Here is a 13,989-nt window from a genome sequence, read left to right as displayed (position 1 = left end):
GATTAGCACTAGGAGAGTGCTGGTTGGCACTAGGAGAGTGCTGGTTGGCACTAGGAGGGTGCTGGTTGGCACTAGGAGAGTGCTGGTTGGCACTTGGAGGGTGCTGGTTGGCACTAGGAGGGTGCTGGCTGGCACTAGGAGAGTGCTTTGTGGCACTTGGAGGGTGCTGGTTGGCACTAGGAGGGTGCTGGCTGGATAGTGAGGTGCATGGACACACTGCACTATCTGGTTTGCAGGTTTCTCCCTGCCGCCCCTTATCCGCCATACACAATGCATGCCGGTGTGTGCCGGTAATGATGACCGCCTCCCTCCCCCTCACACGCCGCTGCCGCCTCCGAGTGACACAAGGACCAGACTCTGCGCCTCAGCATCGGGTACCACAGATTCCCGCGCATGCGCGTTGCGGTGCGTGGTGGGGCAGACACCAGGCTGGAGTCGGCGCCGCGCACGCAGCTGGTCCCTCCTTCCCCGATCTCCTGGCCCAGATTTACTAAACAAAGGCTGCAGAGTGTGAGGTGCAGGTCAGTGATGGCTGAACATCCTCTCAGTAGGTGCGGGCTGCCGGTCATTGTCATTGTGCATGCTTAGAGGTAAGCACTCCATTCCTCCTTCACATGAGGAGGGTCTGTCATTCATCCTCCCATGGTACAGGCACCAGAGGATGTCATTACATGTCATGCATTCTGACCGGTGCACCGCAGGGGCCGCTGGCCGCCCCCCTCGTGTATGTGGGGTAATAATGTCCATGGGACGGAGACCACCTTCTTATTATTCTAAGACATGGGGGCGTCCTGCCATAGGGGGATATTGTAGTGTATTGGCCATGGCCCCGGCGGTGTAGGGCTGACCCACTGGCACTGCAGCCATCACTGTGCCCACAAAGCCTCGTCATCCTACCAGTGTAATGTGCCTCTAATAATTCAGCTCGTCAGTGTCAGTGACTGATCTCCAAATGAAGCTGAGAAGGACAATTTCTGTGGTAGTTCTTCTAGGCGGGGGAACGATGCCATGTTTTGTGGTCTTTTGGGGTAGCAGGATCGGCATCTGTCAGGAGTCAGCGTAACACCCTGTAGACCCAGGACCGCACATCCCTCTTAAAGGACAACATCATTTTTTCTTGGTAGGTGTAACCATCTCCCTAGCTGTGCCCTCCACAGTCACCGCATGTCTCTACCTACCCCGCTATCGTCACATGACAATGGCCTCACACCTAGTGATCGCCAGCTCTTTTCCATAAGCAGGATCATAAATAGCCAGCTGTTTTGGATCCCTATTAAATATATGGTCACATGCAGGTGTACTTAATTCTTGAACAATGCTTGGCGGGAATATAGAGAACAGCAGCCTATATGGTTCCTGCTTACAGAAATTGATGCATGGGGAGCAAATGGTGCTCTTATTATAGGACACCTGCCAAAAACTAAATCTAGAATCAAATCAAACCTGGAGCAAATGTGTTGGGTCCAGCTGATTCTAATCCCTCACCTCCCCAGGAAGGACCTCTCTCATCTAGTGCCAGATGATGTAGCTTTGGCTGTGCCGCCACTGCACTGTCAGGCCGTAACCCTAAAGGGTACATTTACATGACCATATAGCGGCCATATTTTACAGTCCTCTTTATGACTGAAATTCCTGACCCGATCGTGGCTCTACTGACCTGAACGGTGGGCCTCATGTATGACTGAGGCTGTAAGTTCAGGCCAGGAGACCCACTGCGGAGATAGGGATTTTGGACATAATGCAGACTGTAAAATATTGTTTATTATTATAGCGCCATTTATTCCATGGCGTTTTACATGTGAGGAGGGGTATACATAATAAAAACAGGTACAATAATCAATACAAGTCACGACTGGTACAGGAGGAGAGAGGACCCTGCCCGCGAGGGCTCACAATCTACAAGGGATGACTGCTATATGGTTGTGTGAATGCATCATTGGCGGTTGAAACGATTTGGGCAAATTAATAACCATTAGGTGAGTTGGATGGGTGATTATAGAGACTTCCTAAGCCAAAAGTAACATTTTCTATGCAGTCACTTCTCCACTTAATCATTGTAGTTGCTCACAATGTTCCACTGCATTATTTCCACATGACGTGTTTTTTGGGTACTTAGGAACTGCAGCATGGAGCAGCCACCTTGTTCGGTGGAGGTCAAGGGTCTGGACCAAATCTCTGGAAAGATCTTAAATCTTACAATGGAGATAATCAGCCTTCTGACTGGAGAGGTGAGTTACAGCACTTGTTGTAGTGTCCCTGGTGCTATTCTGTAGAAGAAGGTGTCTTAAGGTACCTTCACACGAAAAACGACATCGCTAGCGATCCGTGACGTTGCAGCGTCCTGGCTAGCGATATCGTTTCGTTTGACACGCAGCAGCGATCAGGATCCTGCTGTGATGTCGCTGGTCGCTGAATAAAGTCCAGAACTTTATTTGGTCGTCCGATCGCTGTGTATCGTTGTGTTTGAAAGCAAAAGCAACGATACCAGCGATGTTTTACACTGGTAACCAGGGTAAACATCGGGTTACCAAGCGCAGGGCCGCGCTTAGTAACCCGATGTTTACCCTGGTTACCAGCGTAAAAGTAAAAAAAACAAACAGTACATGCTCACCTGCGCGTCCCCCAGCGTCTGCTTCCTGACACTTACTGAGCGCCGGCCCTAAAATGAAAGTGAAAGCACAGCGGTGACGTCACCGCTGTGCTGTTAGGGCCGGAGCTCAGTCAGTGTCAGGAAGCAGACGCTGGGGGACGCGCAGGTGAGCATGTACTGTTTGTTTTTTTTACTTTTACGCTGGTAACCAGGGTAAACATCGGGTTACTAAGCGCGGCCCTGCGCTTAGCAACCCGATGATTACCCTGGTTACCCGGGGACCTCGGCATCGTTGGTCGCTGGAGAGCGGTCTGTGTGACAGCTCTCCAGCGATCAAACAGCGACGCTGCAGCGATCGGCATCGTTGTCGCTATCGCTGCAGCGTCGCTTCGTGTGAAGGTACCTTTAGTGTCTTCACATCATCTCCTACCTGAGACTATTTCCCCATTTTATCTGCAGTATGTAAATTCAGCATTTTTGCAGTGTTTTCAATCAGCGTTAGCATGCACATAGCTTTATTCTAATCCTCATTGAAACGTGTGTGTTTGTAGGAATATACGGTGGTGAGTAAATCTGGCGACATCTTGAATAACGTGATAGACATCGTGAGCCCTTTATCTGCTTCACATGGGAGAAGAGACCATGACAAGAAGATCCTAGAACTCACTACCGAGATACTGCAGCTGCTGACTGGAGAGGTGAGGAACTTCACATGGGCACAGTATATCAACATCCATTGATATTTTTAGTTTTATCATGTCACCTTTATCATCCAGAAAAAGACAAACCATTTTTGGAAAGAGACACTGAGCTATAAAATATTTTGTTCTTAAAATTAAATGTAACTCCTTGAAAAAGTGAAATACATACAAGTGCTTCTCACTAAATTAAAATACCATCAAAAAGTTAATTTATTTCAGTTCTTCAGTATAAAAAGTGAAACTCATATATAGAGTCATTACAAACAGAGTGATCTATTTCATGTATTTATTTCTGTTAATGTTGATGATTATGGCTTATACAGACAATGAAAATCCAAAAGTCATTATCTCAGTAAATTAGAATACTTTATAAAACCAGCTTGAAAAATGATTTTAAAATCCGAAATGTTGGCGTACTGAAATGTATGTTTAGTAGATGCACTCAATACTTGGGACTACTTTTGCATCAATTACTGCATCAATGCGGTGTGACATGGAGGCGATCAGCCTGTGGTACTGCTGAAGTGCTATGGAAGCCCAGGTTGCTTTGATAGCAGCCTTCAGCTCGTATGCATTGTTGGGTCTAGTGTCTCTCATCTTCCTCTTAACAATACCCCATAGATTCTCTATGGAGTTAAGGTCAGGCTAGTTTGCTGGCCAATCAAGCGCAGTGATACTGTTGTTTTTAAACCAGGTATTGGTACTTTTGGCAGTCTGGACAGGTGCCAAGTTCTGCTGGAGAGTGGAATTTCCATCTCCAAAAGCTTGTTGGCAGAGGGAAGCCTGAAGTGCTCTAAAATTTCCTGGTAGACGGCTGCGCTGACTTTCGTCTTGATAAAACATAGTGGACCTACACCAGCAGATGACATGGTTCCCAAAATCATCACTGATTGTGGAAACTTCATACCAGACCTCAAGCAGCTTGGATTGTGTGCCTCTGCACTCTTCCTCCAGACTCTGGGACCTTGATTTCCAAATTAAATGCAAAAATTACTTTCATCTGAAAGCAACACCTTGGACCACTGAGCAACAGTGCAGTTCTTTTTATCCTTGGCCCAGATAAGATGCTTCTGGGGTTGTCTATTGGTCATGAGTGGCTTGTCACAAGGAATGCGAAACTTGTAGCCCATGTCCTGGATACATCTGTGTGTGGTGGCTCTTGAAGCAATGACTCCAGCAGCAGTCCACTCCTTGTGAATCTCCCCCAAATTTTTGAATGGCCTTTTCTTAACAATCCTTTCAAGGCTGCGGTTATTCCGGTTGCTTGTGCACCTTTTTCTACCACACTTTTTCCTTCCGCTCAACCTTCTATTAACCCCTTAATCCCGTATGACGTACTATACCGTCGAGGTGGGGTGGGCCTTAATTCCCGGTGACGGTATAGTACGTCATACGCGATCGGCCGCGCTCACGGGGGGAGTGCGGCCGATCGCGGCCGGGTGTCGGCTGCATATCGCAGCTGACATCCGGCACTATGTGCCAGGAGCGGTCACGGACCGCCCCCGGCACATTAACCCCCGGCACACCGCGATCAAACATGATCGCGGTGTACCGGCGGTACAGGGAAGCATCGCGCAGGGAGGGGGCTCCCTGCGTGCTTCCCTGAGACGATCGGTACAAGGTGATGTACTCACCTCGTACCGAACGTCTTCTCCCTGCAGGCCCCGGATCCAAAATGGCCGAGGGGCTGTATCCGGGTCCTGCAGGGAGCACTTCCGGGTCGGAGCAGGCTGCAGATGAAAGCTGCAGCCTGCACGGCTGTAAGTGAGATCGGAGATCTCACAGAGTGCTGTGCACACTGTGAGATCAGCGATCTGTAATGTCCCCCCCTGGGACAAAGTAAAAAAGTAAAAAAAAAAATTTCCACATGTGTAAAAAAAAAAAAAAAAAATTCCTAAATAAATAATAATAAAAAAAAAATATATTATTCCCATAAAAACATTTCTTTATCTAAAAAAAACAAACAAAAACAATAAAAGTACACATATTTAGTATCGCCGCGTCCGTAACGACCCAACCTATAAAACTGGCCCACTAGTTAACCCCTTCAGTAAACACCGTAAGAAAAAAAAAAAAAAAAACGAGGCAAAAAACAACGCTTTATTACCATACCGCCGAACAAAAAGTGGAATAACACGCGATCAAAAAGACGGATATAAATAACCATGTTACCGCTGAAAACGTCATCTTGTCCCGCAAAAAACGAGCCGCCATACAGCATCATCAGCAAAAAAATAAAAAAGTTATAGTCCTGAGAATAAAGCGATGCCAAAATAATTATTTTTTCTATAAAATAGTTTTTATCGTATAAAAGCGTCAAAACATAAAAAAATGATATAAATGAGGTATCGCTGTAATCGTACTGACCCGACGAATAAAACTGCTTTATCAATTTTACCAAACGCGGAACGGTATAAACGCCTCTCCCAAAAGAAATTCATGAATAGCTGGTTTTTGGTTATTCTGCCTCACAAAAATCGGAATAAAAAGTGATAAAAAATGGTCACGTGTCCGAAAATGTTACCAATAAAAACGTCAACTCGTCCCGCAAAAAACAAGACCTCACATGACTCTGTGGACCAAAATGTGGAAAAATTATAGGTCTCAAAATGTGGAGACGCAAAAACTTTTTTGCTATAAAAAGCGTCTTTTAGTCTGGTTTCACACTTGCGTTTTTATCTGCATGCGTTTTTTAAAAAAACCGCATGTGTGAAAAAAATGCATGTAAACGCGGTAAAACGCATGCGTTTTTATAGAAAAACACAAGAAAACAAGAAAAAAACAAAAAACCCTAACCCTACCCCTAACCTGAAATACGTGGCACTGAAATACGTGGCACTGAAATATACGTTTATATACGTATATACGTATATAAGTGCCACGATATTTCAGTGGCCACGTATATAAGTGCCACGTATTTAAGTGCCACGTATTTAAGTGCCACGTATTTCAGTGCCACGTATTTAAGTGCCACGTATTTAAGTGCCACGTATTTTTCAGTGCCTGAAATACGTGGCACTGAAATACGTGGCACTGAAATACGTGGCACTGAAATATCGTGGCACTTAAATACGTGGCACTTAAATACGTGGCACTTAAATACGTGGCACTTAAATACGTGGCACTTATATACGTGGCACTTACATACGTGGCACTTACATACGTGGCACTTACATACGTGGCACTTATATACGTGGCACTTATATACGTGGCACTTATGACTGTCAGAAAATGTTCAGTAAACGGTTAGGGGTGAGGTTAGGGGTAGGGTTTCAGGTAGAATTGGGGAGTTTCCACTGTTCAGGCACATCAGGGGCTCTCCAAACGCGACATGGCGTCCAATCTCAATTCCAGCCAATTCTGCGTTGAAAAAGTAAAACAGTGCTCCTTCCCTTCCGAGCTCTCCCGTGCGTCCAAAAAGGGGTTTACCCCAACATATGGGGTATCAGCGTACTAGGGACAAATTGAACAACAACTTCTGGGGTCCAAGTTCTCTTGTTATCCTTGGGAAAATAAAAATTTGGGGGGCTAAAAATCATTTTTGTGGGAAAAAAAATATGTTTTATTTTCACGGCTCTGCGTTGTAAACTGTAGTGAAACACTTGGGGGTTCAAAGTTCTCACAACACATCTAGATAAGTTCCTTGGGAGGTCTAGTTTCCAATATGGGGTCACTTGTGGGGGGTTTGTACTATTTGGGTACATCAGGGGCTCTGCAAATGCAACGTGACGCCTGCAGACCAATCCATTTAAGTCTGCATTCCAAATGGCGCTCCTTCCCTTCCGAGCTCTGTCATGCGCCCAAACAGTGGTTCCCCCCCCACATAGGGGGTATCAGCGTACTCAGGACAAATTGGACAACAACTTTTAGGGTCCAATTTATCCTGATACCCTTGTGAAAATACAAAACTGGGGGCTAAAAAATCATTTTTGTGAAAAAAAAAATAATTTTTATTTTCACGGCTCTGCGTTATAAACTGTAATGAAACACTTGGGGGTTCAAAGTTCTCACAACACATCTAGATAAGTTCCTTGGGGGGTCTAGTTTCCAATATGGGGTCACTTGTGGGGGGTTTGTACTGTTTGGGTACATCAGGGGCTCTGCAAATGCAACGTGACGCCTGCAGACCAATCCATTTAAGTCTGCATTCCAAATGGCGCTCCTTCCCTTCCGAGCTCTGTCATGCGCCCAAACAGTGGTTCCCCCCCACATAGGGGGTATCAGCGTACTCAGGACAAATTGGACAACAACTTTTAGGGTCCAATTTATCCTGATACCCTTGTGAAAATACAAAACTGGGGGCTAAAAAATCATTTTTGTGAAAAAAAAAATAATTTTTATTTTCACGGCTCTGCGTTATAAACTGTAGTGAAACACTTGGGGGTTCAAAGTTCTCACAACACATCTAGATAAGTTCCTTGGGGGGTCTAGTTTCCAATATGGGGTCACTTGTGGGGGATTTGTACTGTTTGGGTACATCAGGGGCTCTGCAAATGCAACGTGACGCCTGCAGACCAATCCATTTAAGTCTGCATTCCAAATGGCGCTCCTTCCCTTCCGAGCTCTGTCATGCGCCCAAACAGTGGTTCCCCCCCACATAGGGGGTATCAGCGTACTCAGGACAAATTGGACAACAACTTTTAGGGTCCAATTTATCCTGATACCCTTGTGAAAATACAAAACTGGGGGCTAAAAAATCATTTTTGTGAAAAAAAAAATAATTTTTATTTTCACGGCTCTGCGTTATAAACTGTAGTGAAACACTTGGGGGTTCAAAGTTCTCACAACACATCTAGATAAGTTCCTTGGGGGGTCTAGTTTCCAATATGGGGTCACTTGTGGGGGGTTTGTACTGTTTGGGTACATCAGGGGCTCTGCAAATGCAACGTGACGCCTGCAGACCAATCCATTTAAGTCTGCATTCCAAATGGCGCTCCTTCCCTTCCGAGCTCTGTCATGCGCCCAAACAGTGGTTCCCCCCCACATAGGGGGTATCAGCGTACTCAGGACAAATTGGACAACAACTTTTAGGGTCCAATTTATCCTGATACCCTTGTGACAATACAAAACTGGGGGCTAAATTTCATTTTTGTGAAAAAAAAAAAATATATATATTTTCACGGCTCTGCGTTATAAACTGTAGTGAAACACTTGGGGGTTCAAAGCTCTCAAAACACATCTAGATAAGTTCCTTAGGGGGTCTACTTTCCAAAATGGTGTCACTTGTGGGGGGGTTTAATGTTTAGGCACATCAGGGGCTCTCCAAACGCAACATGGCATCCCATCTTAATTCCAGTCAATTTTGCATTGAAAAGTAAAATAGCGCTTCTTCCCTTCTGAGCTCTGCTATGCGCCCAAACAATGGTTTACACCCACATATGGGGTATCGTCGTACTCAGGACAAATTGCACAACAACTTTTGTGGTCTAATTTCTTCTCTTACCCTTGGGGAAATAAAAAAATGGGGGTGAAAAGATCATTTTTGTGAAAAAATATGATTTTTTATTTTTACGGCTCTGCATTATAAACTTCTGTGAAGCACTTGTTGGGTCAAAGTGCTCACCACACATCTAGATAAGTTCCTTAGGGGGTCTACTTTCCAAAATGGTGTCACTTGTTAGGGGTTTCAATGTTTAGGCACATCAAGGGCTCTCTAAATGCAACATGGCGTCCCATCTCAATTCCAGTCAATTTTGCATTGAAAAGTCAAATGGCGCTCCTTCCCTTCCGAGCTCTGCCCTGCGCCCAAACAATGGTTTACACCCACATATGGGGTATCATCGTACTCAGGACAAATTGCACAACAATTTTTGGGGTCCAATTTCTTCTCTCACCCTTGGGAAAATAAAAAATTGGGGGTGAAAAGATCATTTTTGTGAAAAAATATGATTTTTTATTTTTACGGCTCTGCATTATAAACTTCTGTAAAGCACTTGTTGGGTCAAAGTGCTCACCACACATCTAGATAAGTTCCTTAGGGGGTCTACTTTCCAAAATGGTGTCACTTGTTAGGGGTTTCAATGTTTAGGCACATCAGGGGCTCTCTAAATGCAACATGGCGTCCCATCTCAATTCCAGTCAATTTTGCATTGAAAAGTCAAATGGCGCTCCTTTGCTTCCAAGCTCTGCCATGCGCCCAAACTGTGGTTTACCCCCACATATGGGGTATCAGCGTACTCAGGACAAATTGTACAACAACTTTTGGGGTCTATTTTCTCCTGTTACCCTTGGTAAAATAAAACAAATTGGAGCTGAAATAAATTTTGTGTGAAAAAAAGTTAAATGTTCATTTTTATTTAAACATTCCAAAAATTCCTGTGAAACACCTGAAGGGTTAATAAACTTCTTGAAAGTGGTTTTGAGTACCTTGAGGGGTGCAGTTTTTAGAATGGTGTCACACTTGGGTATTTTCTATCATATAGACCCGTCAAAATGACTTCAAATGAGATGTGGTCCCTAACAAAAAATGGTGTTGTAAAAATGAGAAATTGCTGGTCAACTTTTAACCCTTATAACTCCGTCACAAAAAAAAATTTTGGTTCCAAAATTGTGCTGATGTAAAGTAGACATGTGGGAAATGTTATTTATTAAGTATTTTGTGTGACATATGTCTGTGATTTAAGGGCATAAAAATTCAAAGTTGGAAAATTGCGAAATTTTCAAAATTTTCGCCAAATATTCGTTTTTTTCACAAATAAACGCAAGTTATATCGAAGAAATTTTACCACTAACATGAAGTACAATATGTCACGAGAAAACAATGTCAGAATCGCCAAGATCCGTTGAAGCGTTCCAGAGTTATAACCTCATAAAGGGACAGTGGTCAGAATTGTAAAAATTGGCCTGGTCATTAACGTGCAAACCACCCTCGGGGCTTAAGGGGTTAATATGTTTGGATACAGCACTCTGTGAACAGCCAGCTTCTTTAGCAATGACCTTTAATGGCTTACCGTCCTTGTGGAGTGTGTCAATGACTGCCTTATGGACATCTGTCAAGTCAGCAGTCTTCCCCATGATTGTGGAGCCTACTGAAGCAGACTAAGTGACCTTTTTAAACGCTTAGGAAGCCTTTATTTTGTTAATGAATCTAATTTACTGAAATAATGACTTTTGGGTTTTCATTGGCTGTAACCCATAATCAACAACATTAATTAACAGAAATAAAAACTTGAAATAGATCACTCTGTTTGTAATGACTCTATATAATATGAGTTTCACTTTTTGTATTGAAGAACTGAAATAAATGTACTTTTTGATGATATTCTAATTTAGTGAGAAGCACTTGTACATGAAGACATGACACTTCAAGTGGTACACCTCCTGCATCTTAAATAGCTCAGTTTTAAAACACTTCCCTGTGCTGGAAATCTGCATTATATTGGTGGAGGGTGCTGCAGCAACTTATTTGTAGACCAAGCAATGAGACTTGCATGTGACATTGCAGATTCAGCAGACTAATAGATATATGGCATGTTTAGGAGGAATAGAGGATGATTGGGGTTATGTTATGTTTTAGGTCCCTCTGAAAAGTGGAGATATAGCTGTGTACTTCACTACAGATGAGTGGGAATATTATAAAGAGCATGAAGATTTATATAACAGCCCAGCTATGGCATCGCCAAGGTCTCTCCGATTACAGCGTAAGTAGAACATTCATTTACATTGCTTGTAAATGCACCCTAGTGATGGATGATGTGGGCACCTAAACCCTTGTTTTGAAGAACAGGTTAATCCTATAGTTCACCTGACTCGTACAAACACCTAATGGGCATGAACAATTTTTGTCGGCATTAGTCATGATAAATTCCTTCACTGTTTGCTGACATGTTTTGAACCTAAATGAAAAGTCAGCCATAATTGGAAACTTTTGAACATTTTGCCTCTTTGTCAGAGAGACTATGTATACAAATATCAAAAGACTGGCCATCACTTCCTAAACCGAAAACAGGTGTGTACAGGTGCTTACTAAGAGTAGCCACATCCATATATAACTAACAAATAAAGTAGCACTCTGTAGCGCTATAGCATGCAAACATTAAAATATTTGAATTTCATTACTGCTCTAGAAAATTGGAAAAATTGAGAATACTTAGCGTGTAAATTGGCTAATTCATGTGTACCCGGCAGCCACGATAAGGCGATTCTCGTTGCTGGGAACCTGCCTAATGTGAATCCTCTCTTAGGCTAAGGCAGAGGTCACAAACTGCATTCCTCAAGGGCTGCAAACAGGTCATGTTTTCAGGATTTCCTTGTACTGCACAGGTGATAATTTAATCACCTACACACATAATGATTACAGCACCTTGTGCAATGCTAAGGATATCTTGAAAACACGTATGGTTTGCAGCCCTCGAGGAATGCAGTTTGAGACCCCTGGGCTAAGGCCTACATTTATATGGTAAGGTAGGATTCTGCTGTAATTAAAAACACCTGAGATGGAAGGGAGGAGTGCTCAGTCAGAGAGCCAGTGTATACAAATATCAAAAGATTGACCGTCATCTACATTCCCATATATATGTAGGCTTCAGCCTAAGAGAGGATTCACATTAGGCAGGTTCTCGGCAATAAGAATAGCCTTGTCTTGGCTGCCGGGTACACATTTTTCTGTTTAAAAAAAAAGTGTAGGTCATCATATGTTAATTCCGTCATCCTGATATGCAATCAATCTTTCTGCTTACAGGTCGAACAGCTCTCAGGGATACAAACCCTAGTAAACCACAACCACCAAAGGTAAAAGCACCACGAAAGAAACGGAAATATGTGAGAAGAAAGGTTAAGAGGACTACCTCCCGTAGAAAGTTAAATGGGCAAGACGAAGATTGGCATCTTCCAGAAAACTATACATCTGACGCCAACGATGACCACGTGATGACAAATAGTGAGGACGATGAAGACATTTTATTTTCTGTTAAATGTAGAGAGTGTGGCAAAATGTTCCAGAACAAAGCCGCCCACTTGTCCCACCAAAAGACCCACACCCGGGTGTTCAGCTGTAACATCTGTGGTAGCTTTTTCCCTCGCAAGCTACCTCTTCTTCAGCACCAAAGGGCCCACACTGAATCAAAGCCATTCGCTTGTCTCGACTGTGGAAAGCGTTTTCCCCGTCTCGTTAATCTTGAAACGCATCGGAGAATACACAGTGGTGAGAAGCCATTCTCTTGTTCTGAATGTGGGAAAAGGTTTTCCTGTGAGGCAAACCTACTCAAACACCATAGAATTCACACAGGGGAGAAACCATTCACTTGTACTGAATGTGGAAAGTCCTTTGTTAAGAGCTCACATCTGTCCCGTCATAAGCGCATTCACACAGGGGAGAAACCCTTTCTTTGTACTGAATGTGGGAAGCGCTTCACCAACAAGGAAAATTTGGTAACTCATAGGAGGTTTCACACAGGAGAGAAACCTTTTCCATGTGGAGAATGTGGGAAAAGCTTCAAGTTTAAGTCTCACCTTATGGTACATCAGAGAACACATACTGGGGAGAGGCCATTTTCTTGTGCTTACTGTGATAGACGCTTCATTGAAAGATCCCATCTAGTCAAACACCAGCGTTCCCACACTGGTGAAAAACCGTATTCCTGCAAGCACTGTGGAAAAAGCTTTGCTCGCAGTTCACATTGTGTAAACCATGAAAAGACACACATGCGCGAGAAAAAATTTTCATGCCCTGATTGTGGGAAATGCTTTGGACTTAAGAGTCAGCTGAATAGGCATTGGAAAACTCACTGAGTAAACGGTTATTAGGTATCAATCCACTAAAGGGCAATTTCTGTCAAATCCAAGACTTTCTTTTATAAAATGAAACTTTTTGTAGAAAACAGTATTTCAATTGATATTTTCTTGTTCCTAGATGGCAGTGTTGAAGTAGATAGTGATTGTAGAATGAATCTCTTCTATTTGATGAAATGTGCCCATGAGGAGACGACCACAGCCGAAAATGTGCTCAGAGGAATAGGGGGGGTGAGGGGGGTAATTTATTTCTGTTTACTTGAAAGAAGATCAGTCAGCACTACTGACATGTCTGTTTAAGGAAATACTTCTTCATTAATAATTCTGGAATATCTTTACTTGCAACTCCATATTGTGCTGTTCCTGTTATTCTTCTTAGAAATGTATACATAGATGATATTTACCATTCGGGGGTGTTTCTCTACGCAACCCGAAACCTTCCAGTAAGTACTGACAGTGCCAGACTGTGTAGAACAGGAATTCATACATTTTCTGGAAGAATAACAGAAGAACATTGCATAGTTCTAAGAAAACTTGATCCAGAATTGTTAACTAATGGGGAATTTGATTTGAGTGATATGAACAAATGTTAAATATTTTTTTTTTTTTTTTTTTAATAAATAAAATGCTTTTATGTAACATGTTTATTGTAATGTTGTTCACAGTAAAGCCCATCTTAATATTTGATAGTCCACCATTTCTTTTCTGTACAGACGTCCCTCATCTTCCACATCACATATGAACCAGCAACAGCACAATGTAGGCTTTCACAGTGCCTCCCGACTTCCCACTTCCGCAACGTTTGATAGTCAAGGATTTTTGGGGGTCTTGTGAATGCCTGGCTAAGCGTTTCTACCATAAACCTGTCCACCACTATAACAATTTGAAACAATTTTCAAATATACTGTCTTAGGAAGTACCGTCTCTCTGTGCCACCTCATACACTTGTTTTTTTTTTCTTTTAAAGTG

The 13,989-nt window shown here is 43.1% G+C and overlaps 1 protein-coding gene across 1 annotated transcript; it reads left to right on the top strand.

Annotated features, from left to right (window-relative positions):
* The first annotated feature begins 415 nt into the window (after nucleotides 1–415).
* LOC143768948 (uncharacterized) lies at nucleotides 416–13,661 on the top strand. The gene is made up of 5 exons (XM_077257553.1): nucleotides 416–521; nucleotides 2,117–2,228; nucleotides 3,142–3,288; nucleotides 10,808–10,931; nucleotides 11,972–13,661. The coding sequence occupies exons 2-5, from the start codon at nucleotides 2,127–2,129 to the stop codon at nucleotides 13,018–13,020; spliced, it is 1,422 nt and encodes a 473-aa protein (XP_077113668.1). The 5' UTR covers nucleotides 416–521; nucleotides 2,117–2,126; the 3' UTR covers nucleotides 13,021–13,661.
* Nucleotides 13,662–13,989: the final 328 nt, after the last annotated feature.

This window comes from Ranitomeya variabilis, chromosome 4 (genome assembly GCF_051348905.1).
Source record: "Ranitomeya variabilis isolate aRanVar5 chromosome 4, aRanVar5.hap1, whole genome shotgun sequence".
Taxonomy (NCBI): domain Eukaryota; kingdom Metazoa; phylum Chordata; class Amphibia; order Anura; family Dendrobatidae; genus Ranitomeya; species Ranitomeya variabilis.
The sequence above is the reverse complement of the archived record's forward strand: the minus strand, read 5'-3'. Positions and strand labels throughout refer to the sequence as shown.

What these genes read in the sequence shown, in the direction of transcription:
- LOC143768948 (XM_077257553.1), top strand. Translation starts at nt 2,127, where the DNA reads ATGGAGCAGCCACCTTGTTCGGTGGAGGTCAAGGGTCTGGACCAAATC. An exon ending in TGCAGCTGCTGACTGGAGAG is followed by an intron (nt 3,289 to 10,807) that starts GTGAGGAACTTC and finishes GTTATGTTTTAG; the next exon opens with GTCCCTCTGAAAAGTGGAGA. An exon ending in AAGGTCTCTCCGATTACAGC is followed by an intron (nt 10,932 to 11,971) that starts GTAAGTAGAACA and finishes TTCTGCTTACAG; the next exon opens with GTCGAACAGCTCTCAGGGAT.